The following is a 25,017-nucleotide window of genomic DNA, read 5'->3' as shown; positions in this document are numbered from 1 at the left end:
CTCTCTGAATCAGAGACTCAGAGCGGCTTACAATCTCCTTTACCTCCCCCCCCCACAACAGACACCCTGTGGGGTGCGTGGGGCTGAGAGGACTCTCACAGCAGCTGCCATTTCAAGGACAGCTCTGCCAGAGCTATGGCTGACCCAAGGCCATTCCAGCAGGTGCCAGTGGAGGAGTGGGGGATCAAACCTGGTTCTACCAGATAAGAGTCCGCACACTTAACCACTACACCAAACTGACTCTCATAGAGCTGTTATAACATCTTTCTGGCCTATTACTGGGTCACCTCCCACTGGAATTTAAGTGCTTCTACGCAGAGTGTTAAAGCTACAGTATGAAGTCCAAAGCTCTGCTCACGACCTGAGTTCGATCCCCAGCGGAAGCTGGATTTTCAGGTAGCCAGCTCGAGGTTGACTCAGCCTCCCATCCTTCCGAGGTCGGTCAAATGAGTCCCCAGCTTGCTGGGGGCAAAGTGTAGACTGGGGAAGGCAATGGAAAACCACCCTGTAAAAAGTCTGTGAAAACGTTGTGAAAACAACGTCACCCCAGAGTCGGAAACAACTGGTGCTTGCACAGGGGACCTTTCCTTTCCATTGACTAATCTGCGGTCCTAATGGTTTTTTTAAATGTTAAATTGTTGAATTGTTTTAATGGTTTTAAATGTTGTACTCCGCCCTGAGCCCGTTCGCAGGAAAGGGCAGGATATTAATTAATTAGAGGGAATAGAGGGAATGCTTATTAAATTTGCAGATGATACTAAATTGGGAGGCGTTGAAAACATAGAAGACAGAAACAGGATAAAGGATGACCTCGGCAGGCTGGAAAACTGGGCTAAAACCAATAAAATGAATTTTAACAGGGATAAATGTAAAGTTCTGCATTTAGGTAAGAAAAATCCAATGCGTGGTTACAGAATGCGGGAGACTTGTCTTAGCAGTAGTATGTGTGAAAAGGATCTAGAGGTCTTAGTGGATCTTATGCTGAATGAGTCAACAGTGTGATGAGGTGGCTCAAAAGTCAAATGCAATTTCGGAAGTATCGTGTCCAGATCACGTGAAGTGATGGTATCGCTTTACTCTGCTCTGGTAAGACCTCACCTGGAGTATTGTGTTCAGTTTTGGGCATCACATTTTAAAAAGGATATAGACAAGCTGGAAGAGGTCCGGAAGAGGGTGACGAAGATGGTGAGGGGTCTGGAGACCAAGTCCTGTGAGGAAATGTTGAAGGAACTGGGGATGTTTAGCTTGGAGTGGAGGCAGCTGAGAGGTGATAGGATCACCATCTTCAAGTACTTGAAGGGCTGTCCTATAGAGGATGGTGTGGAATTGTTTTCTGTGGCCCCAGAAGGTAGAACCAGAACCAGTGGGTTGAAATTAAATCAAAAGAGTTTCCGGCTCAACATTAGGAAGAACTTCCTGACCGTTAGAGTGCTTCCTCAGCGGAACGGGCTTCCTCGGGAGCTGGTGGGCTCTCCTTCCTTGGAGGTGTTTCAACAGAGGCTGGATGGCCCTCTGACAGCGATGAAGATCCTGTAAATTTAGAGGGAGGTGTTTGTGAGTTTCCTGCCTTGTGCAGGGGGTTGGACTCGATGACCCTAGAGGTCCCTTCCAACTCTTAAGATTCTATGATTAATTCATTGACTCAAATTTACATTTGAGGGGAGGGCGGGATATAAATAAATAAAATAAAAATGAATAAACAATATCCTGCCCTCCCCACTGAAGCGGGCACAGCGGCAGTTTTTAAAAATAAGAACGTTAAAAGAAGAAGAAGAAGAAGAAGATGATGATGATGATGATGATGATATTGGATTTATATCCCGCCCTCCACTCTGAAGAGTCTTGAGCGGCTCACAATCTCCTTTACCCTCCTCCCCCACAACAGACACCCTGTGAGGTAGATGAAGATATTGGATTTATATCCCGCCCTCCACTCCGAAGAGTCTCAGAGCGGCTCACAATCTTCTTTACCTTCCTCCCCCACAACAGACACCCTGTGAGGTAGATGAAGATATTGGATTTATATCCCGCCCTCCACTCTGAAGAGTCTCAGAGCGGCTCACAATCTCCTTTCCCTTCCTCCCCCACAACAGACACCCTGTGAGGTAGATGAAGATATTGGATTTATATCCCGCCCTCCACTCTGAAGAGTCTCGAGCGGCTCACAATCTCCTTTACCCTCCTCCCCCACAACAGACACCCTGTGAGGTAGATGAAGATATTGGATTTATATCCCGCCCTCCACTCCAAAGAGTCTCAGAGCGGCTCACAATCTTCTTTACCTTCCTCCCCCACAACAGACACCCTGTGAGGTAGATGAAGATATTGGATTTATATCCCGCCCTCCACTCCGAAGAGTCTCAGAGCGGCTCACAATCTCCTTTCCCTTCCTCCCCCACAACAGACACCCTGTGAGGTAGATGAAGATATTGGATTTATATCCCGCCCTCCACTCCAAAGAGTCTCGAGCGGCTCACAATCTCCTTTCCCTTCCTCCCCCCCACAACAGACACCCTGTGAGGTAGATGAAGATATTGGATTTATATCCCGCCCTCCACTCCGAAGAGTCTCAGAGCGGCTCACAATCTCCTTTCCCTTCCTCCCCCACAACAGACACCCTGTGAGGTAGATGAAGATATTGGATTTATATCCCGCCCTCCACTCTGAAGAGTCTCAGAGAGGCTCACAATCTCCTTTCCCTTCCTCCCCCCCACAACAGACACCCTGTGAGGTAGATGAAGATATTGGATTTATATCCCGCCCTCCACTCTGAAGAGTCTCAGAGAGGCTCACAATCTCCTTTCCCTTCCTCCCCCCCACAACAGACACCCTGTGAGGTAGATGAAGATATTGGATTTATATCCCGCCCTCCACTCTGAAGAGTCTCAGAGAGGCTCACAATCTCCTTTCCCTTCCTCCCCCCCACAACAGACACCCTGTGATGTAGATGAAGATATTGGATTTATATCCCGCCCTCCACTCCGAAGAGTCTCAGAGCGGCTCACAATCTCCTTTCCCTTTCCCTTTAAGACATAGTGGGTGCTATGTAGCAACTATATCATGTGATTAGCATATTAGGGTAACTAGGCAAATTTTCGTTGGCACCACAAGTTTTATTGATTTCGTTATTTCGCGGATTGATATTCCGCTCTCCAGATTTGAGACGAGGGTAGCCCCATGTCGAGGGCGTCACAGTAATCTAGCCTCAAGGTGCCCGAAGCAAGGATCACAGCCGCCTGGTCGCCACGTTCGAGAAACGGATCCAGCTTCCTTACCTGCTAAAGATGATAAAAAGGCCGATTTGGCAGCAGCTGCTACCTGGGCCTCCATTGCCAGACATGGGCACAGGTCCAGATCGCAAGCGGTTGGGCGTACAGTAGAGAGAAGCTCTGTCGACTTCCTCCAGGCTGAGTGGGCTGAAGAGAGCCGAACCCAAACGCTAAGAGTTGAGAGCGTCCAGTGAAGCTTACGGGCAGTAGCTTCAAGACGGGCGCAAGGAAATACTTCTGTATACAACTAAGAACATCAGAACGTCAGAGAAGCCATGTTGGATCAGGCCAGTGGCCCATCTATTCCAACACTCTGTGTCCCACAGTGGCCAGAAAACCCCAGGTGCCATCAGGAGGTCCACCAGCAGGGCCAGGACACTAGAAGCCCTCCCATTCCCCCCCCCCCAAAGCACCAAGAATACAGAGCATCACTGCCCCAGACAGAGAGTGCCAACAGTACGCTGTGGCTAATAGCCACTGATGGACCTTTGCTCCATGTTTATCCAATCCCCTCTTAAAGCTGGCTATGCTTGTAGCCGCCACCACCTCCTGTGGCAGTGAATTCCACGTGTGAATCACCCTTTGAGTGAAGAAGGACTTCCCTTTTATCCATTCTAACCTGACTGCTCAGCAATTTTGTGGAGTGCCCACAAGTTCTCGTATTGTGAGAAAGGGAGAAAAGTGCTTCTTCCTCTACTTTATCCCAGTGATTAAAATGTCGAACTCTCTGCCGGAGGATGTAGTGGTGGCCACAGACAGACATCTTTAAAAGGGGATTAGACCAATTTGCAGAGGAGAGGTCTGTCAGTGGCTGCTCGCCACGGTGACTAAAAGGGAGCCACCACATTCAGAGGCACCAACTCTACGAATGCTGGAACCAGGAGGCAACCTCAGGGGAAGGCCTCGGCCTCTGTGCCTTGTTGTTGGCTGTCCAGAGCAACTGGCTGGCCACTGTGTGAGACAGGAGGCTGGACTAGATGGACCTCTGGTCTAACCCAGCAGGGCTCTTCTGATGTTCTTCTCAGGGGAAGGCCTCAGCCTCTGCCCTGTTGTTGGCCTTCCAGAGGAACTGGTTGGCCACTGCGTGAGACAGGAGCCTGGACTACATGGACCTCTGGTCTGATCCAGCAGGGCTCTTCTGATGTTCTTATGAAGTCCTCAGCCTCTCTGCCCTGTCATTGGCTGTCCAGAGCAACTGCCACTGTGTGAGACAGGAGGCTGGACTAGATGTACCACTGGTCTAATCCAGCAGGGCTCTTCTGTTGTTCTTATGAAGGTCTTGGCGTCTCTGCTTTGTTGTTGGCCCTCCAGAAGAACTGGTTGGCCGCTGTGTAAGACAGGATGCTAGACTAGATGGACTTATCGGTCTGACCCAGCAGGGCTCTTCTTATGTTTTTGCATTCCTGATTGATGTAATCCTCCATTGATGGGATTGTGAGCATTGATATCTCCTGTGTCATTTGTTTCTTTTGCAGTTGTTGGATGAGCTGCCCATGATATACAGTTGCTGCATGTTTGTCTACTGCCTGTAAGTATACGCCAGTCCTTTATGAACTTCGTTCTGAATGTGGAGGTTCTGCTCAGTCACCATGGCATAAGGCAGGGGTGGCCAAACTGTGGCTCAGCAGCCACATGTGGCTCTTTCACACATATTGTGTGGCTCTTGAAGCCCCCATTGGCCGGCTTGGAGAAGGCATTTGTCTCTTTAAATCACTTCTCAAAGCCAAGCTTGAGGATGCATTTAAAGTTAAAGTTGCTTTCTTTTCACCTCTCTGTCCCTCCTCCCTCCCTCCCCATCTATTTTCCTTCCTTCCTTCCTTCCTTCCTTCCTTCCTTCCTTCCTTCCTTCCTTCCTTCCTTCCTTCCTTCCTTCCTTCCTTCCTTCCTTCCTTCCTTCCTTCCTTCCTTCCTTCCTTCCTTCCTTCCTCCTCTTCCTTCGTTCCTCCCTTTCTCCCTCCCTCCCTTCCTTCTTTCCTTCATCCCTCCCTTCCCTTCCTTCCTCCCTTTCTCCTTTCCTTCCTCCCTCCCTGATGTTCTTACCTCCCTCCCTCCCTCCCTCCCTCCCTTCCTTCCTTCCTTCCTTCCTTCCTTCCTTCCTTCCTTCCTTCCTTCCTTCCTTCCTTCCTTCCTTCCTTCCTTCCTTGCCTTCCCTTCCCGCCTCAGAGAGCTGACTGGGCATGTGCAATTTGTTCCTCTTGGATCTCACTGCCTTCCATCTTGTCTTTCTTTCAGGTACGAGTGTTTCAAGTACAAGAACACCGTCAATTATCCACTCCTATTTCTACTAGGAGCTTACAGCATCATCGTCACCATAGTAAGCAGTTCTGTTTGGCAGAAGTGAAGTTCCGCAAGGATTCGCTTGTCCGCCCTTGTTACCCCACTGTATTTGCCAGGGCTTTTTTTTGTAGCAGGAGCTCATTTGCATATTAGGCCACGCCCCCCTGATGTAGCCAATCCTCCGAGAGCTTGTTGGAACTCTCTGGGGCAGTGATGCTCTGTATTCTTGGTGCTTGGGGGGGCACATAGGGAGGGCTTCTAGTGACCTGGCCCCACTGGTGGACCTCCTGATGGCACCTGGGTTTTTTAGCCACTGTGTGGCACAGAGTGTTGGACTGGATGGGCCACTGGCCTGATCCAACATGGCTTCTCTGATGTTCTTATGTGACACAGAGTGCTGGCCTGGATGGGCCACTGGCCTGATCCAACAGGGCTTCTCTGATGTTCTTACGTGACACAGAGTGTTGGACTGGAGGGGCCATTGGCCTGATCCAACAGGGCTTCTCTGATGTTCTTATGTGACACAGAGTGCTGGCCTGGATGGGCCACTGGCCTGATCCAACAGGGCTTCTCTGATGTTCTTACGTGACACAGAGTGTTGGACTGGAGGGGCCATTGGCCTGATCCAACATGGCTTCTCTTATGTTCTTATGTGACACAGAGAGTTGGACTGGATGGGCCACTGGCCTGATCAAACATGGCTTCTCTTATGTTCTTATGTGACACAGAGTGTTGGACTGAATGGGCCATTGGCCTGATCCAACATGACTTCTTTGATGTTCTTATGTGACACAGAGTGCTGGCCTGGATGGGCCACTGGCCTGATCCAACGTAGCTTCTCTTCTGTTCTTATGCCTGGGGCAGCGATGGTCTGTATTCTTGGTGCTTGAGGGGGGGCACAGTGGGAGGGCTTCTAGTGGCCTGGCCCCATTGGTGGACCTCCTGGTGTCACCTGAGTTTTTTGGCCACTGTGTGACACAGAGTGTTGGACTGGATGGGTCATTGGCCTGATCCAGCATGGCTTCTCTTATGTTCTTATGTGACACACAGTGTTGGACTGGATGGGTCATTGGCCTGATCCAACATGGTTTCTCTTATGTCCTCTTATAGCCCCTTTTCTGGGGTGCCACAGCCCCACAGTACCCACAAGGCCATGGGACAGCACTCTTTCTTCATTTCAGCCCTTCCAGATTACAACCAATCAGAGCTATTTTATGCTTAACATTTTTGCTTTTTTTTTTTACAGGTTTACCTAAATTGGAAACAGCCAGTGTTTCATCAGGTAACCATAACTTCTTTCAAAGTTTCAATTGTCGTTTGCCATTCAGTTGTACTTGGAGGGCATTTCTGAGAGGAATTAGTGCCTTGGGACAACTTTTTTTGTAGCAGGAACTCCTTTGCATATTAGGCCACACCCCATGAGTCAAGCCTCTCTTCCTTCTATTGGCTGAGGCTCCTCCCCCTCCTGATCCCCTGGGGAAGGAAGGAAAGGGCCAGAGCTTCCTTTGCCCAGTTCACTGAATACCATGGGAGAAATACAAAGAAAGCACCTTTAAGACCAACAAGTACTAATGTTTCAGGTTTTGTTTTTTTTAAAAAAAAAATCTTTTAATTGGAGTTTGTCTGTGTTCTTTATAAAAATTTGTATCTCTGCTACTTAAATAGGTACACACATGGCCCGGCCCACCAAGGTCTCATTTCTGTCAGATGTGGCCCTCATAACAAATGAGTTCGACCACCCCTGCATTAGCTGATAGATTCTTGTGAAACGGCTCAGACGGAGTCAACTGAAATTGAATCCAGCAAAGACGGAGGTTCTGTGCCTAAGCCAGGGCGGCCTGGGAAGAGAGATCCCCTTACTGACCTTCAATGGGGCGCCTTTAGCACCAGCTTCAAGGGTCAAGAGTTGTGGGGTACTCCTGGAGCTTTCATTATCTGTGGAGGCCCAGGTGACAGCCGCTGCCGGATCTGCATTTTATCATCGTAGGCAGATAAAGCAGTTGGCTCCCTACCTGGAGCGCGGGGACTTGGCCACAGTAATCCACGCAACGGTCACCTCGAGAATAGACTACTGTAACGCCCTCTACGTGGGGCTGCCCTTGACTCGGACCCGGAAGCTGCGACTGGTGCAGAATGCTGCAGTCAGATTGGTATTGGAGCTGCCTTTACGGCAGGTGCACACTCCACCTGCGCTGGAGACGCTGTACTGGTTGCCTGCAGTGTTCCAAGCCCAGTTCAAAGTGCCGGTCATGACTTTTAAAGCCTTATATGGCTCGGGACCTGTCTCCCTCTGGGACCGCCTTTCCCCACACGAGCCCCAGAGAGCGCTACGATCAAGCGTGTTAAATCTGTTAAAGATCCCCAGGCTAAAGGAGGCCCATCTGACCACTACGAGGGCAAGAGCCTTCTCCGTGGCTGTGCCTGCCCTCTGGAACGCCCTCCCTGAAAAGACCAGGGCCCCGCGGGGTTTGCCGCATTTCCGCAGGGCCCTGTAAAGACGAATCTGTTCAGGCAGGCTTTTAAGAACCAAATGGAGGTGCTCTTAACATCTGTGGGGTGCGCAGCGTCCGTCGTCCCGCAGCATCAACACGGATGATTTCAAACCAGACCCAACGCCATCTGAAATCGCGTTTAAAATTGTTTTCATATTTTAATAATGTCTTATTGTAATAATTTAAATCTGCTATCGGATCGTTGGCTGTCGTTAGCTGTGCCCTGAGCCCGATAGGGGAGGGCGGGATATAAATAATAATAACATAAAGAAAGAAATAAAAAACAGTTGTCATGCGGGGAGTCTTGTTACCTTAGGGCATTGTCTATTGCAGGGGTGGCCAACAGTAGCTCTCCAGATGTTTTTTTTTTGCCTACAACTCCCATCAGCCCCAGCCAGCGTGGCCAGTGGCTGGGGCTGATGGGAGTTGTAGGCAAAAAACATCTAGAGAACTACCATTGGCCTTCCCTGCCGTAGAGCTTCGGCCATTCCTGGAGCGATCCTCTACCACAGGGGTGACCAACGGTAGCTCTCCAAATGTTTTTTTTTTGCCTACAGCTCCCATCAGCCCCAGCCATTGGCCATGCTGGCTGAGGCTGATGGGAGTTGTAGGCAAAAAACATCTGGAGAGCCACCGTTGGCCACCCCTGGTCTATTGGACTGCCCGAAATTTCAGAGGTACAGAATCATATTTATTCTCTACCCGCCCCTCCACCTCCTTTAAAGGACCTGGCTAGTTTTCCAGCCCATTGTAAAGGACAGATGCGTTTGGCTGGAATCAACCAAGATGTTTGATGGTATGTGGGCACCTTGGCATCCTCTGGTACCAAGACGTTTGATGGTATGTGGGCACCTTGGCATCTTCTGTTTTTAGAAAGTGGGCAGAGTCAGATGGGGCTCTTACCCAAGGGCGCTCTCGCCCTTCTCTAGCTTCAGCCAAGCCTCAGAAGACATCGATGAGGAATCAGGTTTGCTTAAAAACTTTGGAGATGTTTGCTGATTGGCATCTCTTCCTTGTGAGGGCAGAGCAGTTGCCGTCCCAACGCGCCTAAGTCAGTTGCACGCAAGCGATGCGGCGAAGCATAAAAAAAACCTTAAAGCGTGAAGAATTTTTTTAACGTTATTTTTTTTAAATATATATATATATATATATATATATATAATATATAGTATATATATTAAAAATCCCCTATTGCAATTGGGATTGTGGTCGTGCCCAATTGTGCCCTCTCCCCCCCCCAATTAAACATGAGAAAAGAGGGAGGGTAGTTTCCCCGCGGCGCAGAGCGGTAAAGCTGCAGTGCTACGGTCTCAGCTCTCTGCTCACGACCTGAGTTCGATCCCGGCGGAAGCTGGGTTTTCAGGTCGCCGGCTCAAGGTCGACTCAGCCTTCCGTCCTTCCGAGGTCGGTCAAAGGAGTCCCCAGCTTGCTGGGGGGGAAAGTGTAGAGGACTGGGGAAGACTCAGCCTTCCTCTCACATGGGGAAAATGGCTTCATGCTTTCCCCTTTTATGGACACCCCAGCACCGAAGGGCTTTCTCTCTTGCTACATGTCATCCTCTGTCCTCTGCTGTACTTCGTGGCAGGTTTAACAAGACGACCTGCCATCTTCGATTCTGTCCTTGTGGCCACACCTCTGTTGAAACAGTCCCTCGTGTTTCGCTCCACTGTTTGGTATAGTCCACTGAGGAACTGCTGTGTCAGAAAGGCGTCATCATCATCGTCGGCCTTTATTGGCATATATAGAAGAGCCCCGTGGCGCAGAGTGTTAGAGCTGCAGCACTGCAGTCCTAAGCTCTGCTCACGACCTGAGTTCGATCCCCGGCGGAAGCTGGGTTCAGGTAGCCAGCTCGAGGTTGACTCAGCCTTCCATCCTTCCGAGGTCGGTCAAATGAGTCCCCAGCTTGGAAACGACTGGTGCTTGTGCAAGGGACTACCTTTTTAGTTTCCCCGCTCTCCGTTTGTTCCAGGTGAGCTAATTGTAGTCTGTTCAGAAAATGCCGGAGCTGTTCAAAAAAAAAAGCTGCTGGCAAAGGCTGTAAGTTCCCTGGAATTCGCCAGCAGGAGCGGCTTCCAATTTTGGGTGGAAGCATCAGGGACAAATTACCATGCGCTTGCTGAGCCGTGCCTTCAGGGCGTGAGATTTCTTATCCAGGAATTCCCTTCTGCATCTCCCAAGAAGTATTTGACTCCCCCACCCGGCAGCTGTAATTCATTCATTCAGAATGAGTTACAAAAGGAGAAAGAAGCAAGGCAGGTTTTCTGTTCTCCTAATGACGGAAAGGCCCTGTCCCTGGGCTTTAAGGAAGAGGAGGGAATGTGGCTTAGCGGTAAAGCCTCTGCTTGGCATACGGAAGGTCCCAGGTTCAATCCCTGGCATCTCCTGTTTAAAGGGTCAGCCAGGCAATAGGTGAAGGGGAAGACCTCTGCCCGAGACCCTGGAGAACAGCTGCCGGTCTGTGTAGACAAGACTGACTTGGATGAAGCAAAGGTCGGATTCCGTGTAAGGCAGCTCCAGGCAGGCAGCCGTGTCGGTCCAAAGCAGTAGGACAAAGTAGGAGTCCAAAGAGCGCCGTGAAGACCGACAAAAGTGTTTTTTTTTGCAGAAGGCGAGCTTTCGTGGCGCAGGGCGGTAAAGCTGCAGCGCTGCAGTCCGAGCTCCCTGCTCACGACCTGAGTTCGATCCCGGCGGAAGCTGGGTTCGGGTAGTCGGCTCCAGGTCGGCTCAGCCTTCCGTCCTTCCGAGGTCGGTCAAACGAGTCCCCGGCTTGCTGCGGGGGGAAGGGTCGAGGGCTGGGGAAGGCAGCGGCAAACCGAGTCTGCCAAGAAAACCTCGTGATGTGATGTCACCCCAGAGTCAGAAACGACTGGTGCTTGCACAGGGGACTTCCTTTACCTTTTGTAAAGCTTTCGCGGGCATGCGCACTTCTTCAGACGAGGAATCGGGTACAGCGAGCAGTGCTACATAGAGCTGGTAGGCCGTGGTTTAGTGGTACAAATTTAGTGGTACAGTGGCAGAGACTGATCAAGAGAGAGATCTTGGGGTCATGATAGATAACTCACTGAAAGTGTCAAGACAGTGTGCGTTTGCAATAAAAAAGGCCAATGCCATGCTGGGAATTATTAGGAAGGGAATTGAAAACAAATCAGCCAGTATCATAATGCCCCTGTATAAATCGATGGTGCGGTCTCATTTGGAGTACTGTGTGCAGTTCTGGTCGCCGCACCTCAAAAAGGATAATTATAGCTTTAGAGAAGGTGCAGAGAAGGGCAACTAGAATGATTAAAGGGCTGGAGCACTTTCCCTATGAAGAAAGGTTGAAACGCTTGGACTCTTAGCTTGGAGAAACGTCGACTGCGGGTGACATGATAGAGGTTTACAAGATAATGCATGGAATGGAGAAAGTAGAAGAAGAGAAGTCCTTTTCCTCCCTTTCTCACAATACAAGAACTCGTGGGGCATTCGATGAAATTGCTGAGCAGACAGGTTAAAACGGATAAAAGGAAGTCCTTCTTCACCCAAAGGGTGATTAACATGTGGAATTCACTGCCAAGGAGGTGGTGGCGGCCACAAGCATAGCCACCTTCAAGAGGGGTTTAGATAAAAATATGGAGCAGAGGTCCATCAGTGGCTATTACCCACAGTGTATGTGTGTATATAACATTTTTTGCCACTGTGTGACACAGAGTGTTGGACTTGATGGGCCGTTGGCCTGATCCAACATGGCTTCTCTTATGTTCTTATGTTCTTAAAATCCAGTGTCAGAATAGCAAGATTAACAAATGGAGCAAACTTTTGACCTGGGTAGCAAACCCCCTCTTCTACTATATTTTCATGTATTTTTCTTCTAATGGCAAACTGTATTGTATGTTACATGTGACTGTTTTATTGGTTTCTGATGCTCATGCTATCCAGATCAAAGGTTTGCTCAGTTTTTTTAGGTAGAGGCACCAAATTTACAGCATAGCTGCTGGTACCTCTCCTGAAAATCTTCTACAAGTTTCAAAAGGATTGGACCGGGGGTTCCAATCCTTTGGGCTTCAGAAGGAGGTCCCTCCGTCCTCCAGTGTTTCCAATGGAGGTGAGCAGCCTGTTGAAAACCTGTGCGCCAGCACCTCCTAGCACAGTTTAGAGCAGGGGTGTCGTGCATGCAGCTTGGGGGGCGAATGAGGCCCCCGGAGGGCTCCTATCAGGCGCCCGAGCAACTGACTGCCAGCTGCTTCCTTCTCCCGATTCTTTGTTTCCTTCTGCATCACAGCTTGCTTTGCTCAATCGCACGGGAGCTACAGAGCAGAACCTCTATTTTCTCCATTGGCTGAGACTCCTCCCTTGGGAAGGGAGAGGCTTGCTTTGCCAGGCTCCCAATCGCACAGCATTGCTACTGAGCCAAGCCTCTCTTCCTTCTATTGGCTGAGGTTTCCCCCCCCCCTCCAGTCCCCTGGGGAAGGAAGGAAAGAGGCAGGGCTTCCTTTGCCCAATTTCCTGGATCCCATGGGAGTAATTCAAAGAAAGCACCTTTAAGACCAATGAATGCTAATGTTTTAATCATGTTTTAAGCTTTTTCTTTAAAAAAAAACCCTTTGTGTTTGTCTGTGTCCTTTGTAAAGTTTATATCTCTGCTACCTAATCTTAAATAGGCACACATATGGCCCAGCTCGACAAGGTCGCATTTATGTCAGATCCGGCCCTCATAACTAATGTGTTTGGCACCCCTGTTTTACAGAGTCACCCTAAACCGCCATAGTTCCTTCTAACCAGGGGTGTCAAACTCGTGTTATGAGGGCTGGATCTGACATAAATAAGACATCGGGCCAGGCCATGGGTGTACCTATTTAAGATTAGGTAGCAGAGATACAAACTTTATAAAGAACGCAGACAAACGCTAATTAAGGATTTTTTAAAAAACAAAAAAACAATAGCACTCGGTCTTAAAGGTGCTTTTTTTTTTATTTCTCCCACGGGAGCCAGGGAACTGGGCAAAGGAAGCTCTGGCTCTTTCTTTCCTTCCCCAGGGGACCACAAAGAGGAGGAGCCTCAGGCGATAGAAGAAAGAGAGGCTTGACTCAGTGGCCCTGCAGTGCAATTGAGAGAGCCTGGCAAAGCAAGCTATCCCTTCCTCCCCAAGGGAGGAGCCTCAGCCAATGAAGAAAATAGAGGTTTTGCTCGGTAGTGCCTGTGCGATTGAGCGAGCCGGGCCAAGCAAGCTGTGATGCAGAAGGAAGCAAGAGAGAGGGAGAAGGAAGCAGACAAGAGCCAGTTGCTCAGGGACCTGATAGGAGCCCTCTGAGGGCCTGGTTCGGCCCCCGGGCCGCATGTTTGACACCCCTAGACTTGGACTGAAAGGGTTTCGGTTCTCAGCAGGATTTGATGCAGAGATATGATTAACAATCTTCTCCCTCCCTTTTCCGCACCTTACAGGTTATGTACGGGACGCTTGTCATGATCTTAGTATTACGATCCGTTTATATAGTGATGTGGTAAGTATCACTTGGATGACACATTTGAATTTATTTGTGACGCAGCCTGCTCTGGTGTCCTCACGAGCTTCCCTTTGCCTCTCTCTTTCTAGGGTATATCCCTGGCTCAGGGGCTTGGGCTACACATCCCTGACAGTATTTTTAATGGGATTTTTTCTTTGGAACATAGACAACATTTTCTGCGACAGACTGAGGTGAGTTGAATATGCAGTCGGGAGCGTTCTGCGTTTGGGGGAGGAGTTGCACCTGCTGGAATGACCTTGGGTCAGCCAGAGCTCTCTTCTCTGGGAGAACCGGGTTTGATTCCCCCCTCCTCCACTTGCAGCTGCTGGAATGGCCTTGGGTCAGCCAGAGCTCTCTTCTCTGGGAGAACCGGGTTTGATTCCCCACTCCTCCACTTGCACCTGCTGGAATGGCCTTGGGTCAGCCAGAGCTCTCTTATCTGGGAGAACCGGGTTTGATTCCCCCACCCCTCCACTTGCACCTGAAATGGCCTTGGGTCAGTCAGAGCTCTCTTATCTGGGAGAACCGGGTTTGATTCCTCACTCCTCCACTTGATCTGCTGGAATGGCCTTGGGTCAGCCATAGCTCTCTTCTCTGGGAGAACCGGGGTTGATTCCCCACTCCTCCACTTGCACCTGCTGGAATGGCCTTGGGTCAGCCAGAGCTCTCTTATCTGGGAGAACTGGGTTTGATTTCCCACTCCTCCACCTGCAGCTGCTGGAATGGCCTTGGGTCAGCCATAGCTCTCTTCTCTGGGAGAACCGGGGTTGATTCCCCACTCCTCCACTTGCACCTGCTGGAATGGCCTTGGGTCAGCCAGAGCTCTCTTATCTGGGAGAACTGGGTTTGATTCCCCACTCCTCCACTTGCACCTGCTGGAATGGCCTTGGGTCAGCCAGAGCTCTCTTATCTGGGAGAACTGGGTTTGATTCCCCCACCCCTCCACTTGCACCTGCTGGAATGGCCTTGGGTCAGCCATAGCTCTCTTCTCTGGGAGAACCGGGGTTGATTCCCCACTCCTCCACTTGCACCTGCTGAAATGGCCTTGGGTCAGCCAGAGCTCTCTTATCTGGGAGAACCAGGTTTGATTCCCCACTCCTCCACTTGCACCTGCTGGAATGGCCTTGGGTCAGCCAGAGCTCTCTTATCTGGGAGAACCGGGTTTGATTCCCCACTCCTCCACTTGCACCTGCTGGAATGGCCTTGGGTCAGCCATAGCTCTCTTCTCTGGGAGAACCGGGGTTGATTTCCCACTCCTCCACTTGCACCTGCTGGAATGGCCTGGGGTCAGCCAGAGCTCTCTTATCTGGGAGAACCGGGTTTGATTCCCCACTCCTCCACTTGCACTTGCTGGAATGGCCTTGGGTCAGCCATAGCTCTCTTATCTGGGAGAACCGGGTTTGATTCCCCACTCCTCCACTTGATCTGCTGAAATGGCCTTGGGTCAGTCAGAGCTCTCTTATCTGGGAGAACCGGGTTTGATTCCTCACTCCTCCACTTGATCTGCTGGAATGGCCTTGGGTCAGCCAGAGCTCTCTTATCTGGGAGAACCGGGTTTGATTCCCCACTCCTCCACTTGCACCTGCTGGCATGGCCTTGGGTCAGCCATAGCTCTCTTCTCTGGGAGAACCGGGTTTGATTCCCCACTCCTCCACTTGATCTGGCTTGCTTTGCCAGGCTCCCAATCGCACAGCATTTGCTACTGAGCCAAGCCTCTCTTCCTTCTATTGGCTGAGGCTCCCCCCTCCAGTCCCCTGGGGAAGGAAGAATAGCTCTCTTCTCTGGGAGAACCGGGGTTGATTTCCCACTCCTCCACTTGCACCTGCTGGAATGGCCTTGGGTCAGCCAGAGCTCTCTTATCTGGGAGAACCGGGTTTGATTCCCCACTCCTCCACTTGCACCTGCTGGAATGGCCTTGGGTCAGCCATAGCTCTCTTATCTGGGAGAACCGGGTTTGATTCCCCACTCCTCCACTTGATCTGCTGAAATGGCCTTGGGTCAGTCAGAGCTCTCTTATCTGGGAGAACCGGGTTTGATTCCTCACTCCTCCACTTGATCTGCTGGAATGGCCTTGGGTCAGCCAGAGCTCTCTTATCTGGGAGAACCGGGTTTGATTCCCCACTCCTCCACTTGCACCTGCTGGCATGGCCTTGGGTCAGCCATAGCTCTCTTCTCTGGGAGAACCGGGTTTGATTCCCCACTCCTCCACTTGATCTGCTGGAATGGCCTTGGGTCAGCCATAGCTCTCTTATCTGGGAGAACCGGGTTTGATTCCCCACTCCTCCACTTGCACCTGCTGGCATGGCCTTGGGTCAGCCATAGCTCTCTTCTCTGGGAGAACCGGGTTTGATTCTTCACTCCTCCACTTGCACCTGCTGGAATGGCCTTGGGTCAGCCAGAGCTCTCTTATCAGGGAGAACCGGGTTTGATTTCCAACTCCTCCACTTGCATCTGCTGGAATGGCTTTGGGTCAGCCATAGCTCTCTTCTCTGTGAGAACCGGGTTTGATTCCCCACTCCTCCACTTGCACCTGCTGGAATGGCCTTGGGTCAGCCATAGTTCTTGCAGGAGTTGTCCTTGAAAGGGCAGCTGCTGGGAGAGCCCTCTCAGCCTCACCCACCTCACAGGGTGTCTGTTGTGGGGGGAGAAGATATAGGAGATTGTAAGCCACTCTGAGTCTCTGATTCAGAGAGAAGGGCGGGGTATAAATCTGCCGTCGTCGTCTTCTTCATCAGTACATGAAACTTGGGGTGGTCTCACTCCCCCCCCCCCAAAAAAAAGTATACAAAAAAAGTTAGGTTCAGGTCGAAACCACTGTGGTGGTCAATAGAGCAAGATTCAAGTCCAGCATTACCTTAAAGGTAAGAGCTTGCTTAAGGTAAGAGCCTCATAGAATAAACAGTTGTTTGAGAGCTGAAAGACATGAACGCCCGATGTTTGAGAGCTGGAAGGCAGGCCGGCAGGCAAATAGATCGGGGGGAGGAGGGGGAGGTGGAAGGATGGGATATAAATCCGATATTCAATCCAATCACAGCTCTATTGGCGTAACGAAAAGAGAGATACAGGGACTTGTCAACCAAACAACAATCAGATGTGTCTGTTCAAGGCGTAAAAGGCTAAACTGAGATTAAGAGCGCAATAAAACCTGCTTAGAATAATTCTGGACAGTTTCAGCCAAGAATTCGGCGACAGCTTTTGTGATATCGGTTATGTTGTCGATATTTAGTAGGAAACGGCAATCAATCCCATTTTCTTGAAGGTTGGACGGTAAGGAAAGACTATCTAACAGAACCTTCCGGAGAGTAGTATACAGTTGGCAGTTCAATAAAATACGCTGGGTGGAATCCGGCGAGCGTGACCCGCATATACAATGTCTCTCGCTAAAGGGGACTTGAAGAAATCTCCCATAGAGAACACTGGAGGAAATGCATTCAATCCTAGCCAGCATAAAAGCTCTCCAACGTTGCAGATTATCTAGTTCAGATAAATATTAGGCCATTTTCCTGGCCGTCTGATCAAGTCCAAGTGAGGCTGGAGAGCAAGTATAAATATCTGGACACAACACAGCTTATGAAATTCTAGATCTAAGATTCTCTGATAAATCTAAAATTATAAGATTCATCAGATGAATCCAATATCATCATCATCTTCTTCTTCAACAAATGGGGTGTGTTCATCAACGTTTTCCACAAAGTGTGAGTTCTTAGGGAGGGAGGGGAGAGAGGTAGAGAGAGAGGGAGGGGAGAGAAAGAGGAAGGTGAGAGAGGGAGGGAGGGGAGAAAGGGAGGGGAGAGAGGGAGAGGGCTGGGAGGGGAGAGAGAGGGAGGGTGAGAGGGGGGTAGGGAGGGGAGAGAGAAAGGGAGGGGTGGGGAGGGGAAGAGAGAGGGAGGGAAGAGTCAGAGAGGAAGGGGGAGAGGATAGGGAGGGGTGGGGAAGAGAGGGAGGGGGTATGTGAGCAGTGATTTATCTCCGTCATAAGGATGTCCCAGATTTTGGCAAAACCCGCTTGAGAGACGAGCCCGAGGAGATTTCCACGATGAGGCAATAGCAGTTCTGGCTGCTCTCAGGAGACTTGAAATTAGATCTTGTTTCCGTCGAGGAACAGGTACTCCAGTCCGGAGGTTTTTTAAAAAGTCGCAGAGGTGAAAAAAGGGATTGCCCCTCTCCCTCTTTTTCTTCACGGAGATTGCAGCGCACCAGAGGTTCTTTACGGTCACATCGTTTGGCCTTCGGTCTGCACGCAAGAAGTTTCGAAACGCTCTCTCTGCAAGCCAAGCAAACCTTGCATCAGCGTTACCCATCCCGGCCAGAGCGATTTCGTGTCTGACAACTCTATGAATGCAGAGCCCTTTGGAGGGGAAGAGGAGTGAGAAGGTGTTCTCATTTTGTTTCCACAGGGGGTTGCGCAACCAGCTGCCGCCGGTGGTGGGCGCCGTGACGCAGTTCCATGCCTGGTGGCACATTTTAACGGGCCTTGGCTCCTACCTTCACATCTTGTTCAGGTGGGACGGCTTTCCCCTTCCCTCCCGGTTTGGTGTAGTGGTTAAGTTGTGCGGGCTCTTATCTGGGGAGAACCTGGTTGATTCCCCCCTCCTCCACTTGCAGCTGCTGGAATGGCCTTGGGGTCAGCCACCGCTCTCTTATCTGGGAGAACAGAGGTTTGATTCCCCGCTCCTCCACTTGCAGCAGCTGGAATGGCCTTGGGTCAGCCAAAGCTCTCTTATCTGAGAGAACCGGGGTTGATTCCCCCACTCCTCCACTTGCAGCTGCTGGAATGGCCTTGGGTCAGCCAGAGCTCTGGCAGAGGTTGTCCTTGAAAGGGCAGCTGCTGTGAGAGCTCTCTCAGTCCCACCCACCTCACAGGGTGTCTGTTGTGGGGGGAGAAGACATAGGAGATTGTGAGCTGCTCCGAGACTCTGATTCAGGGAGAAGAAAAGGGCAGGTTATATATCTGCAGTCTTCTTGTTCTCATTCAGCATTCCATCTTCTACAGAGGCCAACCATATCTTTCTGGAAACTGACACACATCACAAACACCCCCCCCCCCCCATTAGGAAACCCACGCAAGTGGCATTTCAACATACACAGCCATTGCATATGGAGCTGACACCCTTCCAGTCTTTGGCCGCTCTCTTCCTTCTCCACGACTCCCTCTATTCTTCCCCGTGATTCTAAGAAACTCTGTAGTAACCGTCAGGACAGGTTTTGCTTGATCTACATACCTATGCATTGAAGAACAAATACCAACTGATGCATGAGGTGAAAGATACTTGTTTTCAGTCTCTCCCCCTCCCCTCTCTCCCCCTCCCACCCTCTCTGTTCCTCTCTCTCTTCCTCTCTCCCCCTCTCTCTCCCTCCCACCCTCTCTGTCCCTCTCTCTCTCTTCCTCCCTCTCTCTCTCCCTCCCTCTCCCCCTCCCACCCTCTCTATCCCTCTCTCTCTCTTCCTCCTCTCTCTCCCTCCCTCTCTCCCCCCTCCCACCCTCTCTGTCCCTCTCCTCTCTTCCTCCCTCTCTCCCTCCCTCTCCCCCTCCCACCCTCTTTGTCCCTCTCTCTCTCCTCCCTCTCTCCCTCCCTCTCTCCCCATCCACCCTCACCCTTTCTTCCTCGCTCTCTCCCTCCCTCTCTCCCCCTCCCACCCTCTCTGTTCCTCTCTCTCTTCCTCTCTCCCCCTCTCTCCCCCTCCCACCCTCTCTGTCTCTCTCTCTCCTCCCTCTCTCTCTCCCTCCCTCTCCCCCCTCCCACCCTCTCTATCCCTCTCTCTCTCTTCCTCCCTCTCTCCTCCCTCTCTCTCTCTTCCTCCCTCTCTCCCTCCCTCTCCCCCCTCCCACCCTCTTTGTCCTCTTCCTCCCTCTCTCCCTCCCTCTCCCCCTCCCACCCTCTCTGTCCCTCTCTCTCTCTTCCTCCCTCTCCCCTCCCTCTCTCCCCCTCCCACCCTCTCCCTCTCTCTCTCTTCCTCGCTCTCTCCCTCCCTCTCTCTCCCCCCCTCTCTTCCTCTCTTCCCTTTCCGCCCCCTCCCTCTCTCCCCTCCCTCCCACTCCATCTTTCCCCCTCCCACCCTCTCCCTTCCTCTCTCCATCTCCCTCTCTCCCCCTCCCGCCCCCTCCCTCTCTCCCACCCTCCCTATCTCTCCCCCTTCCTCTCTCCCTTCCTCTCCATCTCTCCCTCACTCTTCCCTCCCTCTCTCTTCCCCTCCCACCCCTTCCTTTCTCTCTCCCCTCCCTCCTTCTCACCCTCCCTCTCTCTCCCCTCCTGCCCTCTCCCTCTCTCCCCTCCCCCCTCCCCTTTCTCCCCTCCCTCCCCTCTCTCACCTTCCTCTTTCTCTCCCCCTCCCTCTCTCTCTACCTCTCTCCCCTCCCTCCCTCTTTCTCTACCTCCCTCTCCCTCTTTCTCGCTCCCTCTCCCTCCCTGTCTCCCTCCCTCTCTCCCCCCTCCCTTCCTCCTCTCCCCCTCCCTCTATCCCCCCCCTCTCTCTCTACCTACCTTTCTCCCCCTTCCTCCTCCCTCTCCCTTCTCCCCCTCTTTCTCTCACGGCTAATGCCAGTTCTCTTTTTGGTGGTTGGTTTAATGGGCTCTCTGTGTGTTGGCGTTGCCCACTGGCAGAGAGCCAATAAAGCTGCCAGGGTCCGTGACTCACCAGTTGCCTGGGGCAACTCGCCAGGTCCTTGCGTTCCCCAGAGGGCTGGAAAAAAATAGCCGTTTTATCCTCTTGCCCGCTTTTGGTGGATCTTGAGTTGGACCTGAGCTCATCTACCCAAGTGGTGACACCTTCTTTTCCCCCCTCCCTCCCATTCTAGCTTGTACTCAAGGACACTCTACCTGAAGTACCGGCCCAAGGTGAAGGTAAGATGCCTGAAATTCTCCAGAACTGGGGGCCCCAACGTGGTGCTCGTGCTGCCATGCCGGCTGACGCTTTTCTAGGGCACTTGCCCAGCAAGGCTTCTGATTGGCCACTGGATAGCCAATCGGCTGGGCAGATTAAAATAAAACATTCCAGTGATTGCTGCCACCACAGTGTTGGTTGAAGTCTCCCGCACTCCTTTTTTAGTGTTAGTGGTTCAGTGCACGGACTCCTATCTGGGAGAACCAGGTTTGCTTCCCCTCTGTTCTACGTGCACTCGATGGAGTGACCTTGGGTCAATCGTAACTCCCTCAGAGCTGTTCCTCACAAGAGAGGTTTCTGTCAGAGCTCTCTCATCCCCACCTACCTCACAGGGTGTCTGTTGTGGGGAGCGGAAGGGAAAGGAGATTGGAAGCTGCTCTGAGACTCTAGTTTGGGAGCCAGTTTGGTGTAATGGTTCAGCGCGCAGACGCTTATCTGGGAGAACCGGAAAGGAGATTGTAAGCCGCTCTGAGACTCTGAGTAAAGGAGTCTTTCCCTCTTCTTAAGAGAACAGAAGAGAAGCCATGTTGGATCAGGCCAGTGGCCCATCCAGTCCGACACTCTGTGTCACAAAGAGCCATTTTGTGGTTCTGTCCGCCAACCTGGTTAGAACTGGTGCCCACAGACTCAAAAATGCTGGGGATCTCCTCCCCATCCCCGCTTTAAAAACTCCATCATGGCAAAGAGCTCTTTCAAACTAAAAAAAAAGTAAAAGGTCGTCCCCTGTGCAAGCACCGGTCCTTTCCGACTCTGGGGTGACGTTGCTTTCACGTTTGCACAGTAGACTTTTTTACGGGGTGGTTTGCCCTTGCCTTCCCCAGTCATCTACACTTTCCCCCCAGGCAAGCTGGGGACTCGTTTTTAACCGACCTCGGAAGGACGGAAGGCTGAGTCAACCTCGAGCCAGCTACCTAAACCCAGCTTCCGCTGGTATCGAACTCAGGTCGTGAGCAGGGAGCTCATGACTGCAGTACTGCAGCTTTACCACGCTGTGCCACCGGCTCTTTTTCAAACTAAAAACATGATCAAACCAGTAATATAAGGAGGGGAATCTGGGAATGTGATTTGTGATCTGTTCCAGCAACTCACTGAACATTTTGTCTCTCTGTCTCCCCACCCCCACTTCTCCTTGTCTCTAGTTTGTCCTTGGAATCTGGCCTGTTCTTTTAGTGGAGTCACCCAAGAAGCAGTGACCGAGACCTCTCCATTTTTGGCTGGAAGGCGCTCGGCCTTGGACGCAGCCGGGGAGGTTGCGCAATTCGTTTTGACAGACAACAACCTCTTGGCGCTGTCAAGAACTCTTCCCCTCCCGCCCCCTTCCCCCTCTGTTCCTGGAACAAGAGAGAACCATGGAGAGCCAAGAGAGCCCGCATGTCAAAGAAGCTGCAATGGGTTTGGGGGTCTTTCACCAGGTGTGGAAAACAGAATCAGAGGGCAGTCTCTTTGGCGTCTGCGCCCGGCGAGCAAGTGGCGCTGGTCTCGGCCGACGGACACCCTTTCTTTTGGAAGCAGGTGACCGAGATTCTCAATCGCTGGCTGGTTAAAGCGAACGTTTGTCAGCGAATTACAAAGAGCGTTGGAGTCCTGTGAGCGCCGGCCGTCCATTTTGGTTTATAAGAGACACATGGGTTTTCTGAGGGGCGTTCTATCCGCCCGTTAGTACTTCTTAACGGTCTTCATAACTTGGGCCTTTGTCCTGTTACGTGCTCAAAACCAGTCTCAGAAGGTAGAAGTGCCACTCCGCCGTAGAAGAGCGGGATTCGAGTCCAGCATTGCGTCGGAGGCCAATAAGATTATCGGGGGATTGACTTTTGAGAGCCAAAACTCTGCCATCGAACGAAGGGAGATTTGGTTTTTGAAAGCTCGTAGCCCTAAAATCTCATTGGTACTGCTGGACGCAAACCTGCTAGATGCTCAAAACTGGTACCTTCCGTGACTTGACGTAGGGGTATTTAAGCAGCAGACTTGCTCGTCGGTTAACTGGAGAGTGGGTTTTATTATTTTTTTTGTTCAGAATGTCATTTGGCACACGGAGCCATTCTGTTTCAACCCTCCCGAGCTGAACAGGTCCTCGTAATGTCTGTCTTTAAGTTTCACAGGGTAGCTGCGTTGGGTCGGCAGGAAGAGAACTACAATTGAATCCCCGAGCGATAAGATTTTTGGGGTACGAGCTTTCAAGAGTCAGCGCTCCGTCAGTCGGGCCTGCCAGTAGGTGCTTTGGCTCTTGAAAACTTGTGCCCCCCCCCCCCAAATTTTGCTGCTCTGTAAGGGGCTATGGCACTTAAGTTCTTGCTGTGCAGTGCTGTTCCCTAAGAACATGGTTTTTCTTCTCGATCAGAATTCGCCTAATCCAGCATTCAGTTTCCCAACCTGGCCAACCGGACACGTTGTGCCCCTTTTGGGAAGATCGCGAGCAGGGTAAGAAGGCTCACCGACGGTCAGAGCTGCATCGCCTCCAGACACGAAAATCTCACTTAGCCGCTATGACTTAAGAGCAGGGCTTCTCTTGTAGTGAGAGCTCCTTTGCATATTAGGCCACACCCACCTGATGTAGCCAATCCTCCAAGAGCTTACAGGGCTCTTGGCTACATCAGGGGGTGTGCCTTAATATGTAAAGGAGCTTCTGCTAGAATTCCACCCCTGGGCCACATACCCCTGATGTAGCCAATCCTCTAAGAGCTTAGAGGGCTCTTCGTACAGGGCCTACTGTAAGCTCGAGGAGGATTGGCTACATCAGGGGGTGTGGCCTAATATGCAAAGGAGCTTCTGCTAGAATTCCACCCCTGGGCCACACCTCCCTTACGTAGCCAATCCTCCAAGAGCTTACAGAGCTCTTAGTACAGGGCCTACTGTCAACTCCAGGAGGATTGGCTACATCAGGGGGTGTGGCTTAATATGCAAAGGAGCTTCTGCTAGAATTCCACCCCTGGGCCACACCCACCTGATGTAGCTAATCCTCCAAGAGCTTACATGGCTCTTAGTACAGGGCCTACTGTAAGCTCTTGGAGGATTGGCTGCATCAGGAGGGTGTGGCCTAAAATGCAAAGAAATTTCTGCTTAAAAAAAAAAAAAAGCCCTAAGAGCCAGCGATAAATCTCCCCACAAAATCCTGCCTGATCCCCTGTTAAACCAGTCTACACTCACAGCCCAGCTGGGTCAGCATTCCCAGTGTGCGATGCCAACGAAGCAGTTTTTGAGAGCCAGTTTGGTGTAGTGGTTAAGTGCACGGACTCTTATCTGGGAGAACCGGGTTTGATTCCCCACTCCTCCACTTGCAGCTGCTGGAATGGCCTTAGGTCAGCCATAGCTCTGGCAGAGGTTGTCCTTGAAAGGGCAGCTTCTGTCAGAGCTTTCTCAGACCCACCCACCTCACAGGGTGTCTGTTGTGGGGGAGGAAGATAAAGAAGATTGTAAGCCGCTCTGAGACTCTGATTCAGGGAGAAGAGTGGGGTATAAATCTGCGGTCTTCTGTTGTGGGGGGAGGAGATATAGGAGATTGTAAGCCGCTTTGAGTCTCTGATTCAGAGAGAAGGGCGGGGTATAAATCTGCAGTGTTCTTCAGACTTGTTGGAGAGAGATGAGGCCACGTTCCTTCAGAAGAGTCACGAGGGATGGCCCTCTTTTTGATTTCGCCACGCTTTCCACTGCGGCCCGGACCACGAAGTTAGAAACAGCTGCAACCTGGAAACGCAGCGGATCCCTCTATCACACAGAAATCCTTTCGTGGGAACATTCAGAGCTTGTATCGAGTCAGGCCATTTGCTCTGCCAAAGTCGAGACTGTCTCCTTTGAATGTCAGCCGCTCTCCAGGATCTCAGGCGAAGAAAGATCTTTCTGTGTCACCCCTCCCCCAACCGCTCCTTTTACCTGGAGGTTCCGGGGATTGAACCTGGGACCTTCTGCATGTCAAGCAAGAAGCTCTAACCACTGATCCTCCCTGCACTTCGGCACATGTATTCCGGAGGGCAGATACCCCACGTCCCCATTCTATGCCCAGCCTGTTTTTCTTTCCAGCCGTATTTGATTTCAGTCATTTGATAGGTGATAGTTAACCTTCATGGCTCTTCATTATCTCCAAGATCATGAGGTCTAGAGACTTGCCTCCAAAAAAAAAGTTAATTCAAACAATGCCATTTTTTAAAAAAAATTCAATCAAACTTTATTAAAAGAGTAAATACCAAAATATACGTAACTTTCTTCGTATACCGGACATTGGCAAATATAAGAACAAAGTACATTTCCAAAACCTTGAAAAAAAAATGAATATTATCAATTTTGGTGACCATATAAATAGTGCTGGGTGCACTCATAAAAATACAAAGGAACAAACAGAACTTTTTTTAAAAGAAAGGGGGGCACTGTAGAATAACCAAGAGGTGTAAGAAAAGCAGTGGTATGCAGGGGTGGAATGCTAGCGGGAGCTCCTTTGCATATTAGGCCTCACCCTCCCTGATTTAGCCAATCCTCCCAAGAGCTTACAAAAAAGAGCCTTGTAAGCTCTTGGAGGATTGGCTACTTTGGGGGTGCGTGGCCTAACATGCAAAGAAGCTCCTGCTAGAATTCTACCCCTGGTGGTATGTATATATTGTTTTGCATGGCTGTTGACAGAAGCCCCTC

General features: G+C 51.0%; 1 protein-coding gene across 1 annotated transcript in view; it reads left to right on the top strand.

Annotated features, from left to right (window-relative positions):
- ACER3 (alkaline ceramidase 3) overlaps nt 1-21,990 on the top strand; it is an 83,169-nt gene extending 61,179 nt beyond the window's left edge. Inside the window, exons 4-11 of the mRNA XM_060235209.1 lie at nt 4,745-4,797; nt 5,502-5,583; nt 6,793-6,828; nt 13,457-13,515; nt 13,608-13,709; nt 17,916-18,020; nt 20,315-20,360; nt 21,540-21,990. Of these exons, the coding sequence (XP_060091192.1) occupies nt 4,745-4,797; nt 5,502-5,583; nt 6,793-6,828; nt 13,457-13,515; nt 13,608-13,709; nt 17,916-18,020; nt 20,315-20,360; nt 21,540-21,593 (537 nt within the window). The 3' untranslated portion in view covers nt 21,594-21,990. The remainder of the gene's footprint in view (nt 1-4,744; nt 4,798-5,501; nt 5,584-6,792; nt 6,829-13,456; nt 13,516-13,607; nt 13,710-17,915; nt 18,021-20,314; nt 20,361-21,539) is intronic.
- Nucleotides 21,991-25,017: the final 3,027 nt, after the last annotated feature.

The sequence above is a fragment of the Heteronotia binoei genome, chromosome 3, assembly GCF_032191835.1.
Source record: "Heteronotia binoei isolate CCM8104 ecotype False Entrance Well chromosome 3, APGP_CSIRO_Hbin_v1, whole genome shotgun sequence".
Taxonomy (NCBI): domain Eukaryota; kingdom Metazoa; phylum Chordata; class Lepidosauria; order Squamata; family Gekkonidae; genus Heteronotia; species Heteronotia binoei.
The sequence above is the reverse complement of the archived record's forward strand: the minus strand, read 5'-3'. Positions and strand labels throughout refer to the sequence as shown.